Here is a 21,583-nt window from a genome sequence, read left to right as displayed (position 1 = left end):
GGAGTAGTGTCCTATCATTGGTATCAGTGGGAGGAATAGTACCCCATCATTGGTATCAGTGGGAGGAATAGTACCCCATCATTGGTATCGGTGGGAGGAATAGTACCCCATCATTGGTATCGGTGGGAGGAATAGTACCCCATCATTGGTATTAGTGGGAAGAATAGTGCCGTATCAGTGGGAGGAATAGTGCTCCATCATTGGTGTCAGTGGGAGGAATAGTGTCCCATCATTGGTGTCAGTGGGAGGAATAGTGTCCCATCACTGGTGCCAGTGGGAGGAATAGTGTTCCATCATTGGTATCAGTCGGGGGAATAGTGCTCCATCATTGGTATCAGTGGGAGAAATAGTGCCCCATCATTGGTGTCAGTGGGAGGAATAGTGCCCCATCTGTGGTGTCAGAGGAAGAATACATGCTCCATAATTGGTGTCAGTGGGAGGAATCATGATCATCATTGGTATCAGTGGGAGAAAAAGTGCCCCATCATTGGTATGAGTGGGAGAAATATTGCCCCTTTGTGTCAGTAGGAGGAATAGCATAGCTCCCAACTGTCCCGGATTTCAAGGGACTGTCCCTGATTTGGAGCAATGTCCCTCTGTCCCTCATTTCTCCTCATTTGTCCCTCATTTTGGTCTGGTCCATATAGTTGTATATAAAATACACTTTTTATCTATCAAAAAGTGCTAAAACTTTCATCTGATTTCTAAATTGCTGCATTTGTAAATTCCAAAAGCCAATATAAAGGAATAGTAGTGGTAAAAAAAGCACTTTTGGGTTTAACCAATCTTGTTTTTTTGTACAATTCTCCTTTAAGGGGGCGTGGCAAGGGGTGTGTCCTATGCCTGCATACTTTTGCTGATAGGCGTCCCTCATTCCCATCTCAAAAAGTTGGGAGGTGTGGAATAGTGACCCATCTTTGATGTCAGTGGGAGGAATAGTGACCCATCTTTGGTGTCAGTGGGAGGAATAGTGACCCATCTTTGGTGTCAGTGGGAGGTATAGAGAGACCCATCGTTGGTGTCAGTGAGAGGAATAGTGACCCATCTATGGTGTCAGTGGGAGGAATAGTGACCCATCTTTGGTGTCAGTGGGAGGAATAGTGACCCATCTTTGGTGTCAGTGGGAGGAATAGTGACCCATCTTTGGTGTCAGTGGGAGGAATAGTGCTCCCATCATTGGTGTCAGTGGGAGGAATAGTGACCCATCTTTGGGGTCAGTGGGAGGAATAGTGCTCCCATCATTGGTGTCAGTGGGAGGAATAGTGACCCATCTTTGGTGTCAGTGGGAGGAATATTGACCCATCTTTGGTGTCAGTGGGAGGAATAGTGACCCATCTTTGGTGTCAGTGGGAGGAATAGTGACCCATCTTTGGTGTCAGTGGGAGGAATAGTGACCCATCTTTGATGTCAGTGAGAGGAATAGTGACCCATCTTTGGTGTCAGTGGGAGGAATAGTGACCCGTCTTTGGTGTCAGGAATGGGAGGAATAGTGACCCATCTTTGGTGTCAGTGGGAGGAATAGTGACCCATCTATGGTGTCTGTAGAAGGAATAGTGACCCATCTTTGGTGTCAGTGGGAGGAATAGTGACCCATCTTTGGTGTCAGTGGGAGGAATAGTGACCCATCTTTGGTGTCAGAGGAAGAATGTGTGCTCCATGATTGGTGTCAGTGGGAGGAATACTACCCCATTGTTGATGTCGGAGGGAGGAATAGTGTCTACTTTTATAGGATCTTTTATTATTCAGAGGCTGCTATTGAACATTCCATGGCCACCAAAACCTACTGGTAAAGGGCAACTATCTGTTTTGCTGTTACCAGAAGGCCAGGGTTATTTCTGCGCTATTTTGGATATCATGTGTCCCCCTAACCATCTTTCCACAAGTTTATTGTTTTGAATAAACTGCCGAAATGAGTAAACCGACTGGCACCCAACTGTTTGTTTTACTCCACAATAAGCCAAGACCCAACCTTAAAATGCAAGGCGCATTCCCAGCTGCCCAGGGGTGAGGAGAGCTACGCCTGTCATAATATTTAAGGTATTCATATAGACATCACTGATTTGTAACAAGACAAAGCACATCATATACACAGCAGGGGTCTCCAAACTTTCTAAACAAAGGGCCAGTTTAATGTCCTCCAGACTTTAGGGGGGCCAGACTGTGGACAGTGGGAGTAACTACATAGCACCCCTGTGGTTAGGTGGAAGAGGAATACAGTGGAACCTCGGATTACGAGTATAATCCGTTCCAGGAGAATGCTCGTAATCCAAAGCACTTGCATATCAAAGCGAGTTTCCCCATAGAAGTCAATGGAATCGAATATAATTAGTTCCGCATTGACTTCAATGGCATGCAATACCGCATGCAGCCAGAGGTGGGGGGGGCGCTGGAGAGCCTAGGAAACTACCGAAAAGGCCCAAGGACACTTCGGCTGACTTCGGCAAAGCTCGTCGGCTCTTCTCGGCTCCAGGACCCCCAACCTCAGGCCAAACGCGGTACTGCACACCGATTTGGCCTGAATCGTGCTTGTTTTGCGAGACAACACTCGCAAACCGAGTTACGATTTTTTTAAATACAGTGGCCCGGATTCAGATAGCCTTTACGCCGGCGTATCTATTGATACGCTGCGTAAGTGCTACAAAGCGCCGGCGTATGTTCTTTCTGTATTCAGAAAGCAAGATACGCCAGAATTTTACTAAGATACGGCCGGCGTAAGTATCTTAGGCTGCATATTTACGCTGGCCGCCAGGTGGCGCTTCCGTATATTTTTGCGAGGAATATGCAAATTAGGTAGTTACGCCGATTCAGAAACGTACGTCCGCCCGGCGCATTTTTTTACGTCGTTTACGTTAGGCTTTTCCCGGCGTAAAGTTACCCCTGCTATATGAGCCGTATCCTATGTTAAGTATGGACGTCCTTCCCGCGTCGAATTTTTAAAATTTTACGTTGTTTGAGTAAGTCGTTCGCGAATAGGGTTGTATGTAAGTTACGTTCACGTCTAAAGCATTGACGATTTGCGGCGTAATTTCAAACATGCGCACTGGGATTTTTTCACGAACGGCGCAAATACGTCAAATACGTGGGGTCACAGTGAATTTGAATCAAACACGCCCACATCAAACACATTTGAATTAGGCGGGCTTACGCCGGACGACATACGTTACGCCGCCGTAACATAGGGCGCAAGTTCTTTCTGAATACGGAACTTGCGCCCTAATTTACGGCGGCGTAACGTATCTGAGATACGTTACGCCCCGCGAATAGATACACCATTGTATCTGAATCCGGGCCAGTGCTCGTATTGCAAAAACGCTTCTTAACTGCGTTACTCGCAATCCGAGGTTCCACTGTAGTTCCCAATTTTTGGTGTCAGTGGGAGGAATAGTGTCCCATTGTTGGTGCCAGTGTGAGGAATAGTGCCCCATTGTTGGTGTCAGTGTAAGGAAATAGTGCCCCATCATTGGTGTCAGTGGGAGGAATAGTGTCCCATCATTGGTGTCAGTGTGAGGAATAGTGCCCCATTGTTGGTGTCAGTGGCAGGAATAGTGCCCCATCTTTGGTGTCAGAGCAAGAATTTATGCTCCATGATTGGGTGTCAGTGGGAAAAATAATACCCCATTGTTGATGTCAGAGGGAGGAAAAGTGTCCCAAGGGCCACATAAAGGCAAGCAAAGGGCCACATCTGGCCCAGGGGCCGTAGTTTTGGAGACCACTGATATACAGTATACCCCTTGTGTAACCGTCGATGGCTAAAACCGTCTATTTGGCTCTGATTTGCCACCTAGTGGTCAAAGAAAAGAATGCAGCATTTTTACATGACAGTACTGGAAGAGGTAAAGGCAGCTCTATGAGCTCCCACCAGTACTGCTTAGCAAAGCATTGTATTTGTTATTTGGATTTGTACTCACACCTTTAGACAAAGCACACTTTACCTTATTCCTGTTGACTCTCACAAGCCATAGGCAGTTTGTGGCGTCAGAATACGTAGACATGGGGGCATCAAAGTTCAGAGAGCCATTGGTCCCCGTGACTAAAAAACTGCATTCGTCTGAAACAAGAACACAAATCAGACTGGAATAACAGAAGAAAGGGGTAAAGGGTTAAAATAACGCTTTATGTGACATTCGGGTTCTCTTAACACAACAACTGGCTCAAAAGGGAACACAAACCTTTAAGCCCATCTCTGGGGAAGGGAACATGCTAATTTAGGTCTAGGGCAGTGGTCTCCAAACTTCACACCCGGATATCAGAACACAGCGAAGGACTAAAACTTCAAGGGGCTAGGGGATTTAAACTGGGATAGTTGGCAAGTATGAGGCAGCTGCTTTGGGCCCCACAACAATCACAGGGCCCAGGGCATCTTCCCCTTTTGCCCTGCCTTAAAGACAGCCCTGACAGCAGCCAAAAGACAAATTTAAGGGGGGGGGGGGGGTGTAAGAATACTCACTGTTCAGCTTCACATATCTGCTGATTATGGACAGTCTAAAAACTGAGCTGCAGATAAAACGGGATCCTTCCGATATACTTACTACAATCATACAGCTTCTTAAGCTTGGAAAGGTCTAGTGAACTCAGCCCAAATCTCTGCCCGATTCCCACAGACTGGTCTGGTTTGGGTATGAGGCTTGGCTCCCCCGATGTATTGGAATAGGAGTACCTGCAAAAAAAATACAACAGGTACTCTTTACTGATGGAGAGAGTAAAAGTCCAACTCCTGCTAAAATTTATGTAGCGCCACCCCTATAGGGGCCACAGGTAACGGCTGGATCTTCCCTAACAGTACAGAGACTGCCAGCCACCCATACACCAATCCAGCACTTTGTCTCTGGTTGGTGAATCAGTCTAGGGCAGGGGTCTCCAAACTTTTCAAACAAAGGGACAGTTTTCTGTCCTTCAGACTTTAACCACTTAAGCCCGGACCTTTAGGCAGCTAAATGCCCAGGCCAGGTTTTGCGATTCGGCACTGCGTAGCTTTAACAGACAATTGCGCGGTCGTGCGACGTGGCTCCCAAACAAAATTGGCGTCCTTTTTTCCCCACAAATAGAGCTTTCTTTTGGTGGTATTTGATCACCTCTGCGGTTTTTATTTTTTGCGCTATAAACAAAAATAGAGCGACAATTTTGAAAAAAAATCAATATTTTTTACTTTTTGCTATAATAAATATCCCCCAAAAATATATATAACATTATTTTTTCCCTCAGTTTAGGGCGATACGTATTCTTCTACATATTTTTGGTTAAAAAAATTGCAATAGGCGTTTATCGATTGGTTTGCGCAAAATTTATAGCGTTTACAAAATAGGGGATAGTTTTATTGCATTTTTATTTTTTTTTTATTTTTTTTACTACTAATGGCGGCGATCAGCGATTTTTTTCGTGACTGCGACATTATGGCGGACACATCGGACAATTTTGACACATTTTTGGGACCATTGTCATTTTCACAGCAAAAAATGCATTTAAATTGCATTCTTTATTGTGAAAATGACAGTTGCAGTTTGGGAGTTAACCACAGGGGGCGCTGTAGGAGTTGGGGTTCACCTAGTGTGTGTTTACAACAGTAGGGGGGTGTGGCTGTAGGTCTGACGTCATCGATCGGGTCTCCCTATATAAGGGATCACTCGATCGATACGCCGCCACAGTGAAGCACGGGGAAGCCGTGTTTACATACGGCTCTCCCCATTCTTCAGCTCCGGGGAGCGATCGCGACGGAGCGGCTATAAACGAATAGCCGCGCCGTCGTCCCGGATCGCTCCCCGCGGGAATCCAACCGCCGCATGTAGCGGGGGGGGGTCCCGATCGGACCCCCCACCCGCTAGAAGGCAAGGACGTACCTGTACGCCCATTTGCCTGTACGTGCCATTCTGTGGACGTACATATACATGCGGCGGTCGGGAAGTGGTTAAGGGGGCCGGATTGTGGCTATTGGGGGTAGAAAATGTCCTCGGTCCGACATCAGTAAGGATAAACGTGGCCTTGATGTTAGTGATCAATAGGAGGAGGAGTAGTGCCCCATCACTAGTATCAGTGAAAGAAATAGTGCCCTATTGTTGGTGTCAGTGGGAAGAATAGTACCTCATATCATATGGCAAAATAACGCCCCAAGGGCCGGATAAAGGCTAGCAAAGGGCCGTAGTTTGGAGACCCCTGGTCTAGGAGTTATCTTTTTTTGGTAATTTATTGCTTGAAGAACTTTGCCAGGAGATGGGATCAGGGCATGGGAAACTCCTAAACGCCCAACCTTATCCTTGAGCAATGATAGGAAGGGAAAAGGGCGCTGGTGTGGAATTTTTTTTGCAAAATAAGTACATAAATGCTATATTGATACATAGGGGAGCCAGAATTTAGGGGGGGAAAAAAGTCCTGTACACACGATTGAAATTTTCGATGGAATAAAATCCGATGGAATTTTTCGTCAAAGTTCCGTTCAAGCTGTCTTGCATACACACTGTCAGACCAAATTCCGACCGTCCAAAACGCTGTGACGTAAAACACTACGACAAGCTGAAAAAAAAATGAAGTTCAATGCTTCCGAGCATGCGTCGACTTGATTCTGAACATGTGTGGTTTTTTTTCTCCGTCGGAGTTCCACACAGACGATCGGAACTTCACATGTTTTATTTTTCTAAACTCTGACAGAAAAAACTCTGATGGAGCCCACACACGGTCGGAATATCCGATGAAAAAATTCCGTCTGACTTTTTTCATTGGAAATTCCGATCGTGTGTACAAGGCTTTAGCCTCTAAGGCCCCGTCACACGACCGGATCGATCCGCTGAAATCGGTCCGCCGAACCGTTTTCAGCGGATAGATCCGCTGCGACCGCTGCCGGATTTCTGTCTGATGGTTGTACACACCATCAGACAGAAATCCGCGTGTAAACAATAAGCGGGGCGTGGCCGCGCCGATGACGCGGCGACGTGGGCGGCCCTGAAAGTTCAAAGCTTCCACGCATGTGTCGTATCAGTACGACGCATGCGAGGGATGGCGGTCGGTCGGTCGGACGTGTCCGGTGAGTCTGTACAGATGACCAAATACGTCCGAAGGACAGGTTTCCAGTGGACAGATTTTTAATCCGCTTGAAACTGTCCGACCTGCGGGACAATTGTCCGCTCGGGCCTACACACGACCGGATCTGTCCGCTGGAACTGGTCCGGCGGACCAGTTTCAGCGGATCGATCCGGTCGTGTATACGGGGCCTAAGGGTGGAAGGACACAAATACAAATATCATTCTTGGGCCCGGATTCAGAAAGAATTTACGTCGGCGTATCTATTGATACACCGCGTAAATTCTAGCATACGCCGGCGTATCTTCTTTCTGTATTCAGAAAGCAAGATACGCCGAAATTTGGCTAAGATCCGACTGACGTAAGTCTCTTACGCCGTCGTATCTTAGTTGCATATTTACGTTGGCCGCTAGGTGGCGCTTCCGGAGATTTACGTGTAGAATATACAAATTAGGTAGATATGCCGAATCAGAAACGTACGTCCGCCCGGCGCATTTTTTTACGTCGTTTATGTTAGACTTTTTCCGGCGTAAAGTTACCCCTGCTATATGAGGCGTAGCCAATGTTAAGTATGGACGTCGGGCCAGCGTCGAATTTTGCGTCGTTAAGTCGTTTGCGTAAGGCGTTCACGAATAGGGCTTTGCGTAAGTTACATTCACGTCGAAACCAATGAGGCTTTGCGGCGTAATTTGAAGCATATGCACTGGGATACGTCCACGGACGGCGCATGCGCCGTTCGTTAAAAACGTCATTTACGTGGGGTCACACTGAATTAACATAAAACACGCCCACATCTTCCTATTTTGAATTAGGCGGGCTTACGCCGGCCCTCATACGCTACGCCACCGTAATTTAGGGCGCAGGTTCTTTCTGAATAGAGAACCTGCCTCACTAGGTTACGGCGGCGACGCGGCGTAGCGTATCTGAGATATGCTACGCCCATACAAAGTAACGCCGGGCTTTCTGAATCTGGGCCTTGATGTTTATCTTATGTGAAGCTTGATTTTAGGGAATTATTCACTTTCGGTCTTACCTCCCATAGTGCATAACTGAAGAGTAGTCATATGGGAGATCCATATTATTCGTGTCTACCAAATTAAACTCAGACCAGTCACCTACATGAGAAGACACAACAAAAGCAATTCAGGGACATGTTCAACTGATCTAGTCATTAAAGCGGAGGTTCACCCATGTTGAACACTTTTTCCCCTTAGATGGATGCTCGTTTTGTCTAGGGTAATCGGCTATTTGTTTAAAAATATGATCCGTACTTACCGTTTATGAGATGCATCTTCTCCGCTGCTTCCGGGTATGGGCTGCGGGAGCGGGCGTTCCTTCTTAATTGACAGTCTTCCGAGAGGCTTCCGACGGTCGCATCCATCGCGTCACGATTTTCCGAAAGAAGCCGAACGTCGGTGCGCAGGCGCAGTATAGAGCCGCACCGACGTTCGGCTTCTTTCGGCTACGAGTGACGCGATGGATGCGACCGTCGGAAGCCTCTCGGAAGACTGTCAATCAAGAAGGAACGCCCAGTCCCGAAGACCCATACCCGGAAGCGACGGAAGAAGATGCATCTCGAAAACGGGTAAGTACAGCTCATATTTTAAAACAAATAGCCGATTCCCCTAGACACAACGAGCATCCATCTAAGGGGAAAAGGGCAACAATTAAATAAATGGGTGAACTCCCGCTTTAAAGGAAAGAAAAGAAGAAGACAGTAAGAGAAGGGTTGGAGAGAAGGGAAAGGATGAAGAGAAAGAAAAATGAGAGACAGAGGGAGCTGTAGGAATAAAGATAAACAGAGAAGGTCAGAAGTGAAAGATGTAATGAAAGAGATGGAGGAAGAGAAAGATAGAAAGAAAAAAAAATCATTTTATCCGACTTATATATTATTCCCTTATTGAACTGAACTGTAAAAAATTGCATAGTTTCTCTATATAGGTTTATTTTCTAGTTCAAGACTGGAATATTTTTTTTAAATTTTAGCCAGTTAAATATATCCTATTGGATATAATTATACCATGGTTACATTTCTAGCCAGCAGGTGGCTCTCTTGGTTGTTTTTTACATGTTTAGGGTATTCAAAAACACACCTCCTTTTTTTTTTTGCTTTTTTTTTTGGGGGGGGGGGGTAAAGCTGTGAGGAGTTTCTGTTAGAAAATAAAGAATTTGTCTGCGACTTCACAGGGGAAACTTTTCCACACTTGAGGGGGAAAGAAAGTATGAAGAAAAAGAGAAATAGACAGACAGAAGGAACTGTAGGAAGAAATGGAGACAGAGAAGGTCAGAAGTGAGAGATGTAAAGAAAGAATCGGAAGAAGACAAAGATAGAAGGTAAAAAAGGCCTGTTCTGTCCCATTTATATGTCTTTTTTCGGTGTTGTCTCTGGTTGCCTTTGTTTGATGTATGCTGACACCTAGTGGCAGTTTATGGCCTCTACAGCTTGTTTACTTATATGATTTGGTATCTTTCTCTGTCCCGCCCTCCTTTTTAGTGCTAGTTAGTATAGTCCTAGTCTGTTTTTTCCCCAGTCAGGTTGGTACTTCGCAGAGACAGGGCTTAGGGAAGTAATTGTTATCTTCCACTTCAAAAGACTGGAACAAAGATCCACTGTACTGCAATTATTTGAAGTAAAATTGTGTTGGACCCAACTTCTGTGTCTTATTGTAGAGTTAAGGTGCCTGTGGTTGATGCCAAGTCAGCAGGTGACTATACTGTCAGGCCAGACAGGATCTATCAAGGTATGCCAATGCACAAAGCAGCATTTGAAGTGTTTTTTTGATTTCTTTCATTGCATGCAGCACATCATTTGGAGTTTGTACCTTTATCGATGTTCTGCCACAGGACGTCTACAAACTTGTCGCGGTCGCTGCGGCTCTGCTCGTGGAAGAAGCCCAGGGAGTGCTGGATCTCATGCTGTACCACTCCCCTGGCCATACAACCTCCCTTCATCAGAGAGATGTCCTGGGCCCCTCCCATCTTCCCAACATATGACCAGCACCTGACAAGGGAAAACACAATTTATTTCCTATCAAATGAGATATGCTATTATTTTAGTGCCTTTTAGGTTTTTGTACTGTGGTTTTTCACCTCACCTCGGCTGCAGGAACCTGTATACAAATGTCCATCTGTGAAATTTAAGGGGTGTAAAGACACAACCACATACATTTCTTGTGACTAGCCAAATGTTTTTTTTATTATACCAACAGTGGGCCAGATTCAGGTAGATCCGCGCAATATTTGCGTGGGCAAAGGGCAACGATTTTTGCTCTGCGCCCACGCAAATATTTTGATATGCCCGCGATTCACGGAGCAGTAGCTCCGTAAATTGCGCGGGCGCTATGCTAAATAGCCCGGCGTAAGGGCGCCTAATGTAAATGATCCCGCCGGGGCGGGAACCATTTAAATTAGGCGCGCTCCCGCGCCGAGCGAACAGCTCATGCTCCGTCGGGAAACTTTCCCGACGTGCATTGCGGCAAATGACGTCGCAAGGACGTCATTTGCTTCTAAGTGAACGTGAATGGCGTCCAGCGCCATTCACGAATCACTTACGTAAACGACGTGAAATTTAAATTTCACGAGCGGGAAGGGCGGCTATACTTTAGCATTGGCTGCCCCTGCTATAGCAGGAGCAACCTTGCGCTAAAGTCGCCGTACGGAAACTCCGTACCTTGCGTGCGCAGGGCCCGCGCAACTTTTGTGAATCGGTGGTAGTATGCAATTTGCATACTATACGCCGATCACAATGGCCGCGCCCCCTAGCGGCCAACGCAAGAATGCAGCCTGAGATATGAAGGCATAAGGAGGCTTATGTCTGTCATATCCTAGGCTGCAGTCCGCGTAGCGATGTTCCTGAATCAGGGGCATTCGCTACGCGGGAGCAAAACAGCTATTGCGCCGCGCAACCTATAGCTTCTTGAATCTGGCCCAGTATCTTGAAAAGAAAAATGGCTTGATTCTCATTCAGGTAACATCTGGAAAATACCCCATTTGGTTACTATGTGGAGTTAAAGCGGTTGTAAACCGCATAAACTTTTTTTTTTTTCCCCCCAAACCTGCAATGCAAAAGGCATAATAGGCTAGTATGCACCGCATACTAGCCTATTATGAAATACTTACCTCGGAACGAGGTGTGTACCACTTACCTGGTCCACGCCGAGCAGGATGTCATCTTGCTCTGGCGTGTCTTCCGGGTATCGCCGCTCCAGCGCTGTGATTGGCTGGAGCGGCGATGACGTCACTCCCGCGCGTGCGCGCGGGAGATTTAAAATCGGCAGGGTCCGGCGATGCCGGTCCTTCAGCCGTGGAGTCCCCCCTACGCATGCGCCGCCCGCATTGCGGGGGTAATATCTCCTAAACCGTGCAGGTTTAGGAGATATTCTCCTTACCTACAGGTAAGCCTTGTTGTAGGCTTACCTGTAGGTAAAAGTCCAAATAGTGGGTTTACAACCACTTTAAGTATTATAAGAATTTTAAATGACACTTTGCTCCATCTAGTGGCCAAAAGCAGTAATTTCTGTTTTAAATCTGTGATTTACTTTTGAACAGCACAAGACATAGCCTATTTGCATTTGTTTTTTGCCCCATTTGCACAGAACAAATGTACATGCGTCTTCGAAACCCACGCTGGCGCAGCGTTGGGAGCACTGGCTTGCTGAATGCAATGCTTGCCTCTCCACGCTACGTTGGCGTGGCGTACAGTGTTTGCGCTACGGCGGCGTAATGTGCGCCTTGCTCTCTGTGAATCCGGGCCATAATATATATATGGATAATCTGTATGAAGCTGTAGCCAGCCTAAGCTTCACTGGTGAACAGACTGACGAAATATATTAACATATGTATCAATGGTATCTTGAAAAGACTAATTCTACTGCACAATGAATGGCTGGAAACCATGGTCCAATCCCAAAGACATAAATGAGGGCCTCCAAGAAATACATTGACATCTACACCAAGCCTTCCACTGCAACGTACCCACTTCCTGAGAAGATATTCAGATAGTCTTGTTCTGTAGAGCGCTCAACAAACTGGACACAGGTCAGAGTACTGAAGGCCCCCAAGGCTTCCGTAATTAAACTCTTCTCATCACTGCCTAGAGGCAAAAGTAAATTCCATATGACAATCCCATAAGCCAACATCTACCACATTAATGACTGATAAGAAATATCGGGCCAGATTCACGTAGCAGCGCGGCGGCGTAACGTATCTCATTTACGTTACACTTGCCTGTAAACTTGCGGCGGCGTAGCGTAAATGCGTCCGGCGCAAGCCCGCCTAATTCAAATGGGGCGTGTACCATTTAAATTAGGCGCGTTCCCGCGCCGAACGTACTGCGCATGCTCCGTTTTGTAATTTACCGCCGTGCTTTGCGCGAAATGACGTCGCCCCGACGTAATGTTTTGAACGGCGACGTGCGTTACGTCCTTTTGTATTCCCGGACGACTTACGCAAAAAAATAATAATTGAAATTCGACGCGGGAACGACGGCCATACTTTAACATGGGCTGTCTATTTTTACACCACCTAAATAGCAGCCGTAACTTTGCGACGGGAAAAGCAGACGTCGTTAGAGAATGTGCCGAACGCGCGTACCTTTGTGGATCGCTGTAAACAGCTAATTAGCATACCCGACGCGGAAAACGACGCAAACTCCACCCAGCGGGCGCCGAAGTATTGCATCCTAAGATCCAAAGGCGTACGAAGCCGTACACCTGTCGGATCTTAGCCAAATGCCGTCGTATCTTTGTTTGGGAATTCAAAATAAAGATACGACGCGGCAAATTTGAAAGTACGCCGGAGTATCAGCAGATACTCCGGCGTACTTTTTCTGTGAATCTGGCCCGTCATTCTTAAGCCTCGTACACACGATCGGACTTCCAACCAACTTTTCCGTGGATTTTGGTTCGAAAGGCGTTGGGCCGTTGGCGATGAACTTGTTCTGCATACACACGACACAACATTTTCAGACAACATTCACCAAATCACGTGACCCTATTTCTCTGATTCTCCCCTTTTTCCACTGTTCCCAACCCACCTCCTTATAGAACAGCGTGCAGGCGCTAATACAGGAAAAAAATTACCAGGTAGCAGAGCGTCTGGATATCTCCTAGGCAATGCCATAGCTCCCAACTGTCCCTGATTTCCACGGACTGTCCCTGATTTGGAGGGACTGTCCCTCATTCCTCCTCACTTGTCCCTCATTTTGGTCTGATCTATAGTTGTATATAAAATGCACTTTTTATCTATCAAAAAGTTGGGAGGTATGGGCAATGCTCTCCCACCAGAACCATGCCGCTCTGCCAGTCATCTCCTTGGGCTCTCTCCTTCCAGTTCTTGCAGCTATCAGCCTACCTTTCTGAGCCTGTTAGCTTCCTAAGCTCAGTGCACGCTGACAGTGGAGGCATCAAGGGCTGGATAGGGACAGCCAAAAGGGACGCATGTGGCCCTGGGGCCACAGTTTGGCCCAGGTCTGTGTTGTGAGATGACAATGCCCTGTCCATCTTTACCAAGCACTTCTGCATTGTCAACCTGTCACATGTGCTTCCAATGGAGACTGTGGGCCAGATTCTCGTAGGAGCGCGTAACTTTGTGCGAGCGTAACGTATCTGATTTACGTTACGCCTCCGCAACTTAGACGGGCAAGTGCAGTATTCTCAAAGCACTTGCTCCGTTCAAATTGTGAAGAGGTGGGTGTGTGGTATGTAAATTATCCATGACCCGACGTGATTGACGTTTTTCACTTACGGCGCTTGCACTGTCCGTTGAAATCTCCCAGTGTGCTTTGCGTCAAAGTACGCCGCAAGGACGTATTGGTTTCGACGTGTACGTAAATGACGTCCAGCCCCATTCACGGACGACTTACGCAAACAACGTAACTTTTTCAGATTTCGACGCGGGAACGACGGCCATACTTAACATTGGCTGCGCCTCATATAGCAGGGGCAACTTTACCCCGGGAAAAGCCTAACGTAAACGTCGTAACTTTGCTGCGTCGGCCGCGCGTACTTTCGGGAATTCGCATATCTAGCTAATTTGCATACTCGACGCGGATTTCGACGGAAGCGCCACCTAGCGGTCCAAAAAAAAAAATGCACTTCAGATCCGACGGCGTAAGAGACTTACGCCTGTCGGATCTAATGGATATCTATGCGTAACTGATTCTAAGAATCATTCGCATAGATACGACGGCTCAACGCAGAGATACGACGGCGTATCTGGAGATACGCCGTCGTATCTCGGTTGAGAATCTGGGCCTATGAGGCGACACCGTGGATCATTGCATAGGCAACTTCTGCGGTTGTTAATATAAGAAAGCCCTTCCTGGGGAAATGACATGCAGCTGCCACTGGATCACATGCATATTTATAGGATGATGGCTGGAGGTTGGGGGAGATCAGCAGCATCAAGTTGCAAAAAAAAAAAAAAAAAAAAGACTAAAGCAATTGTTTATGATATGCAGTGTTTTAGCAAACAAAATTTTAGGTGTCAGCTCTACGTAAATCCAAATAAAAACCTCAGGTGGTGGCTTTAGCCGTTCAGGCTGATAACGCGGATTTATTAAAATATCCCACTTCACCAAGCAAATATGCCCTCTGCCAAGAATCTCCCATGTCTGGGCCAAGGTCCTGTGTGCGGTTTAGAGGATCAGCCTTGGGAGAGGAATCAGAGACACCTGCCTTGGCTCCCACACTCACTGTATTCGGAGGAGAGGGTGTAGGCCACTCTGGCCTTTCCATCTGCTGATTTGGTCCATAGGCAGTTGGAACACTTGCTGGCACTGTAGGTAGAATGCAGGGCAATGTCCCCGTGGTACAGCTTCACAGCAGAACCTGAATGATAAAAGGGGAAATTAGTTATGGGCAAGCAGGACAGCCATTAAGCCTATGGGTAAAGAAGACCTTTGTCTAGGAGGGTTGGGTTTTCACAATGTCCATCCTCGCCAGTAAGGGAGCTAGATTAACCACTTAAGACCCGGACCTTTAGGCAGGTAAAGGACACGGCCAGTTTTTGCGATTCGGCACTGCGTCGCTTTAACTGACAATTGCGCGGTCGTGCGACGTGGCTCCCAAACAAAATTTACGTCCTTTTTTCCCCACAAATAGAGCTTTCTTTTGGTGATATTTGATCACCTCTGCGGTTTTTATTTTTTGCGCTATAAACAAAAATAGAGAGACAATTTTGAAAAAAATGCAATATTTTTTACTTTTTGCTATAATAAATATCCCCCAAAAATATATATAACATTTTTTTTCCCCCTCAGTTTAGGCCGATACGTATTCTTCTACTTATTTTTGGTAAAAAAAATCGCAATAAGCGTTTATCGATTGGTTTGCGCAAAATTTATAGCGTTTACAAAATAGGGGATAGTTTTATTGCATTTTTATAAAAAAAATTTTTTTACTACTAATGGCGGCGATCAGCGTTTTTTTTTCGTGACTGTGACATTATGGAGGACACATCGGACAATTTTGACACTTTTTTGGGACCATTGTCATTTTCACAGCAAAAAATGCATTAAAAATGCATTGCTTACTGTGAAAATGACAATTGCAGTTTGGGAGTTAACTGCTAGGGGGCACTGAAGGGGTTAAGTGTGACCTCATCTGTGTTTCTAACTGTAGGGGGGCAGGGCTGGACGTGTGACGTCATTGATCGTGTTTCCCTATATCAGGGAACTTACGATCAATGACAGCGCCACAGTGAAGAACGGGGAAGCTTTGTTTACACACAGCTCTCCCCGTTCTTCAGCGGCAGGGACTGATCGCGGGACTCTAGCGGCGATCGGGTCCACTGGTCCCGCGGCCGCGGTCACGGAGCTTCGGACCAGGTCGCGGGCGCGCGCCGCGTCCCATGTCTGGGCACTTAAAGAGGACGTACAGGCACGTGCTTGTGCCCAGCCGTGCCATTCTGCCGACGTATATGTGCAGGAGGCGGTCCTTAAATGGTTAAGAAGATCAGAATCTCCCTGCTCATTGTAGTCTTACGCATCGAGGCCCATGGGTAAGACTGCGTTTAAAAGCATTTTTTTATAATAATTATAATAATAATAATAATAATAATAATAATAATAATAAAATGTCAGTGATCTCTAACTGAGCTACCGATGCTGTACAGAAAGTCTTGCAACTGATTAGAAGGTCCATTGGGTTCCCTGATCCCTTGTAGACGTATCAAGCAAGACTTTCCCATGGCACTCCGGGCAGGCTAAAAGCCTTGTGCCAATTTTTCTCTGCAATACCACCCCTTGAAAACTGCAGCCCACTGGAGGATCTTCCAGAAGACCAAGGGTTTCCGAGCCAAGCTGTCCTCAGGCCTTTCCTCTGGCCACATGCGGTATTGCATGCCATTGAAGTCAATACGGAACAAATTATTTTTGTTTCCATTGACTTCTATGGGGAAACTCGCTTTGATATGCGAGTGCTTTGGATTATGAGAATTCTCCTGGAACAGATTACGCTCGTAATCTAAGGTTCCACTGTAGTTAAATCTCTACCCAAATCCAACAGTCGGGCTGAGGGGTAGGCAGAAGTGGTGGCCAGCCACCTTGGGCGGCAGCAGAAGGAGGCACAAAAAGTGCAGGTCCTGTAACCTATTTGCTGTTGAAGGGATGGGTGGAGGTGGTACACTTTGGCTTTTTTTTTCGGCGAGAGACGAGAGTGCTAAAAGATCTTGTCCTAGAACTTGCAAAAACGTTCTGAATTTGTGAAAATCGGATTATTGAATATTTTACCTCTGTGGATCCTTAAGATTCGAGAGAAGACATCCTCCGAGTCGTCTTCTTCGGGAGCGGTCAGCGGAAGAGACCACCTATCTGTTACACATAGAAATATTGAATGTTTTATCGACTACAATGTGATCTGAACAATTTCGGTAAGTCAAAAAGCAACAAGCAAAGTATAGTATTCATTTCACCATTTTTGTGCAGGACATTCTAAAAACTACATACCATCCACTTCTCCTGGAAGCTGTAAAGAAGAAGAGAGAAGACATAAAGAGATGTATACTGGCATCATAATGTATATACTGTAAGAGATTGCTGGTTAAAGAGAACCAGTCACGTAAAAATCTGAATATGCAGTCCTAAAGCTGAATGAGCTGGTCGGTAAGTAGGCTTGGGTTTTTTTCCTTGGATTTATCCTTCACTTTGTTCATACTAAAGCTGAACTTCAGCCTTCCCTTCAGTCTTCCCTTCAGTCTTCCCTTCAGCCTTCCCTTCAGTCTTCCCTTCAGCCTTCCCTTCAGTCTTCCCTTCAGCCTTCCCTCCAGCCTTCCCTTCAGTCTTCCCTTCAGCCTTCCCTTCAGCCTTCCCTTCAGTCTTCCCTTCAGTCTTCCCTATAGCCTTCCCTTCAGCCTTTCCTTCAGCCTTCCCTTCAGTCTTCCCTTTAGCCTTCCCTTCAGCCTTCCTTTCAGCCTTCCCTTCAGCCTTCTCTTCAGCCTTCCCTTCAGTCTTCCCTTCAGCCTTCCCTTCAGTCTTCCCTTCAGCCTCCCCTTCAGTCTTCCCTTTAGCCTTCCCTTTAGCCTTCCCTTCAGCCTTCCCTTCAGCCTTCCCTTCAGCCTTCCCTTCAGCCTTCCCTTCAGTCTTCCCTTCAGCCTTCCCTTCAGTCTTCCCTTTAGCCTTCCCTTTAGCCTTCCCTTCAGCCTTCCTTTCAGCCTTCCCTTCAGCCTTCCCTTCAGCCTTCCCTTCAGCCTTCCCTCAAGTCTTCCCTTCAGTCTTCCCTTCAGTCTTCCCTTCAGTCTTCCCTTTAGCCTTCCCTTCAGCCTTCCTTTCAGCCTTCCTTTCAGCCTTCCCTTCAGCCTTCCCTTCAGCCTTCCCTTCAGTCTTCCCTTCAGCCTTCCCTTCAGCCTTCCCTTCAGTCTTCCCTTCAGCCTTCCCTCCAGCCTTCCCTCCAGCCTTCCCTCCAGTCTTCCCTTCAGCCTTCCCTTCAGTCTTCCCTTCAGTCTTCAGTCCCCCCCACATATGTGTCCCCTTCAGTCCCCCCCACATCTGTGTCCCCATCAGAGTCTCCCCCACATCTGTGCCCCCATCAGTCCCCCCCCCACATCTGTGCCCCCACAATTCTCCCCCACATGTGTGTCCCCATCAGTCTCCCCCACATCTTTGTCCCCATCATTCTCCCCCACACATGTGTCCCCATCAGTCTCCCCGCATCTGTGTCCCTTTCAGTCTCCCCCACATCTGTGTCCCCATCAGTCTCCCCCACATCTGTGTCCCCATCAGTCTCCCCCACATCTGTGTCCCCATCAGTCTCCCCCGCATCTGTGTCCCCATCAGTCTCCCCCGCATCTGTGTCCCCATCAGTCTCCCCAACATCTGTGTCCCCTTCAGTCTCCCCCACATCTGTGTCCCCATCAGAGTCTCCCCCACATCTGTGTCCCCATCAGAGTCTCCCCCACATCTGTGTCCCCATCAGTCCCCCCACATCTGTGTGCCTTTCAGTCCCCCCCCCCACATCTGTGTCCCCATCAGAGTCTCCCCCACATCTGTGCCCCCATCAGTTCCCCCCCCCACATCTGTGTCCCCATCAGCTCCCCCCCACATCTTTGCCCCCCATCATTCTCCCCCGCATCTTTGTCCCCATTAGTCTCCCCCGCATCTGTGTCCCCATCATTCTCCCCCACATCTGTGTCCCCATCAGTCTCCCCCACATCTGTGACCCAAATAGTCTCCCCCACATTTGTGTCCCCATCAGTCTCCCCCACATCTGTGTCCTCATCAGTCTCCCCCACATCTGTGTCCCCATCAGTCTCCCCCACATCTGTGTCCCCATCAGTCTCCCCCGCATCTGTGTCCCCATCAGTCTCCCCCGCATCTGTGTCCCCATCAGTCTCCCCAACATCTGTGTCCCCTTCAGTCTCCCCCACATCTGTGTCCCCATCAGAGTCTCCCCCACATCTGTGTCCCCATCAGAGTCTCCCCCACATCTGTGTCCCCATCAGTCCCCCCACATCTGTGTGCCTTTCAGTCCCCCCCCCCCACATCTGTGTCCCCATCAGAGTCTCCCCCACATCTGTGCCCCCATCAGTTCCCCCCCCCACATCTGTGTCCCCATCAGCTCCCCCCCACATCTTTGCCCCCCATCATTCTCCCCCGCATCTTTGTCCCCATTAGTCTCCCCCGCATCTGTGTCCCCATCATTCTCCCCCACATCTGTGTCCCCATCAGTCTCCCCCACATCTGTGACCCAAATAGTCTCCCCCACATTTGTGTCCCCATCAGTCTCCCCCACATCTGTGTCCTCATCAGTCTCCCCCACATCTGTGACCCAATTAGTCTTCCCCATATCTGTGTTCCCATCAGTCTCCCCCACATCTGTGACCCCATCAGTCTCATCCACATCTGTGTTCCCATTAGTCTCCCGCACATCTGTGTCCCCATCAGTCTCCCCCATATCTGTGTCCCCTTCAGTCTCTCCCACATCTGTGTCCCCATTAGTCTCCCCCACATCTGTGTCCCCATTAGTCTCCCCCACATCTGTGTCCCCATCAGTCTCCCCCACATCTGTGTCCCCATGAGTCTCCCCCGCATCTGTGTCCCCATCAGTCTCCCCCACATCTGTGTCCCCATCAGTCTCCCCCACATCTGTGTCCCAATCAGTCTCCCCCACATCTGTGTCCCCATCAGTCTCACCCACATCTATGACCCCATTAGTCTCCCCCACATCTGTGACCCCCATCAGTCCCCCCCACATCTGTGACCCCATCAGAGCTTTCCCCACATCTGTGTCTCCATCAGTCTCCCCCACATCTGTGTCCCAATCAGTCTCCCCCACATCTGTGTCCCCATCAGTCTCCCCCACATCTATGACCCCATTAGTCTCCCCCACATCTGTGACCCCCATCAGTCCCCCCACATCTGTGACCCCCATCAGTCCCCCCACATCTGTGTCCCCATCAGTCTCCCCCACATCTGTGACCCCATCAGAGCTTTCCCCACATCTGTGTCTCCATACGTCTCCCTCCATTTTATGTCCAGCACACATTTTCCTATTACTTTATTGTCTGTTGCACCTCTTAGTTCCAGCTCCACACTGTAAGCTGAAGGGACACAGATTTAAACAATGGACGGGAGCTGGGAGATGCAGCACTGAACAGGTCATTGGTTGCTAGGACGTAGGCAGTCCTAGCAACCAACTCCACGTTGTGGCGCACGGGCGGGCTTTGTCGGCAAGTTGCAGGAACTCGCCCTGGAAATGGCTGGTGGGTTAGTGGCAGTACAGTGGCAAGCGGAGACTGGCAGTGCAGTGTGTCTGAGGACTATAGCTGGGGACCGGATAAAATGCACTACCGGGCTGGATGTGGCCCATGGGTCGGACTTTGGAGACCCCTGATCTAGCCCTTTCCTCCCCAGCCTGACTGTCCATGGCCGGCCCCTATATTGGATTTCAGTTCCTATTAGACACAACAGGGAGTTGTAATTAAGTCCACAGAGGGGCACAGCAGTGCTGAATTGTTGCATGCTGGGCATCAGGGCTTTAGATATTATTATTTTTAAGTGCATTGGCAATTCCTGCTGGAACTTACCGGGAGAGAAGATGTCAATGATGTGATGGTCAACCAGATGAGCCCAATATGAAGACTGTTCTCCATTGTCTGCTGCCCACAGGAACTAAACGTCAGTACTTTCCTCCTCACCTGATCTTTTATAGCGAGGACTGGATATCCTGCCAGCTACCAAGGTCCCGTCATTGATAAGATTAATTCATTAGGTTCCCAAATGTCCAGCCTGTGCTTGAGAAATACCTGGAAGACCTTGGTACAAACAAACATCTCTGTGGTGTCCAGAGGTGTCCAGTTTTCCAGACACCCAAACAGTCCAGGCTGTGATAGTCTCCAAACTTCAGCTAAAATAGTAACTGAATCCTTAAAGTAGAAGTCAACCCCAACTGGAGGACTTTCTGAACTCTATGGCCCAGATTCACAGAGAGCAAGGCGCACATTACGCCGCCGTAGAGTAACCAATGTACGCTACGCCGACGCAGCGCAGAGAGGCAAGCATTGAATTCAGCAAGCCAGTGCTCCCAACGCTGCGCCAGCGTGGCGTGGGATTCGAAGGCGTACGCCGGCGTAGGTGGAAGTGGGCGTGACCCATGCAAATGAGGCGTGACCCCATGCAAATGATGGGCCGAGCGCCAGACAGATACGTATCACGAACTGCGCATGCGCCGTGACGTGGACGCATCCACCTGCGCATGCTCACAACTGCCTAAACTACGCCGGATCACTGTGTACGGCGTGAACGTAACGTACGCCCAGCCAGACTCACGTCCAACGTAAAATACGCCGGCTTGTGTTCCCTGGTGCAGACCTTTGCATGTCTGCTGCTGGGTTGCACCTCCTTTATGGGGCATAACTTTACGCCGGATGTACAACTTATGCGCACCTCGCGTAGCCTGCGTCGGGCGCACGCAGGTTCGTGAATCAACGTATTTCCCTCATTTGCATGTTTGAATGGCTAATCAATGGGAGCGCCATCATGCACCCAGCCTAAATGTGCGCCCACCCTACGCCGGCGTAAGCAAGCTACGTCAGCGGGGTGTAGCCTGGTTTTAGGCGTATATATGTTTGTGGGTCTGGC

General features: G+C 48.2%; 1 protein-coding gene across 1 annotated transcript in view; it reads right to left on the bottom strand.

Moving 5' to 3' along the window:
* Window positions 1-20,711, bottom strand: part of LOC120916778 (astacin-like metalloendopeptidase) — a 31,061-nt gene extending 10,350 nt beyond the window's left edge. The window contains exons 1-9 of the mRNA XM_040327716.1: window positions 20,530-20,711; window positions 16,955-16,973; window positions 16,739-16,819; window positions 14,703-14,837; window positions 11,983-12,100; window positions 9,831-10,009; window positions 8,042-8,123; window positions 4,530-4,657; window positions 3,933-4,048 (exon numbers count right to left, since the gene is read on the bottom strand). Of these exons, the coding sequence (XP_040183650.1) occupies window positions 3,933-4,048; window positions 4,530-4,657; window positions 8,042-8,123; window positions 9,831-10,009; window positions 11,983-12,100; window positions 14,703-14,837; window positions 16,739-16,819; window positions 16,955-16,973; window positions 20,530-20,595 (924 nt within the window). The 5' untranslated portion in view covers window positions 20,596-20,711. The remainder of the gene's footprint in view (window positions 1-3,932; window positions 4,049-4,529; window positions 4,658-8,041; window positions 8,124-9,830; window positions 10,010-11,982; window positions 12,101-14,702; window positions 14,838-16,738; window positions 16,820-16,954; window positions 16,974-20,529) is intronic.
* Window positions 20,712-21,583: the final 872 nt, after the last annotated feature.

The sequence above is a fragment of the Rana temporaria genome, chromosome 11 (assembly GCF_905171775.1).
Source record: "Rana temporaria chromosome 11, aRanTem1.1, whole genome shotgun sequence".
Lineage (NCBI taxonomy): Eukaryota > Metazoa > Chordata > Amphibia > Anura > Ranidae > Rana > Rana temporaria.
This window is presented reverse-complemented; position numbering and strand designations above follow the sequence as displayed.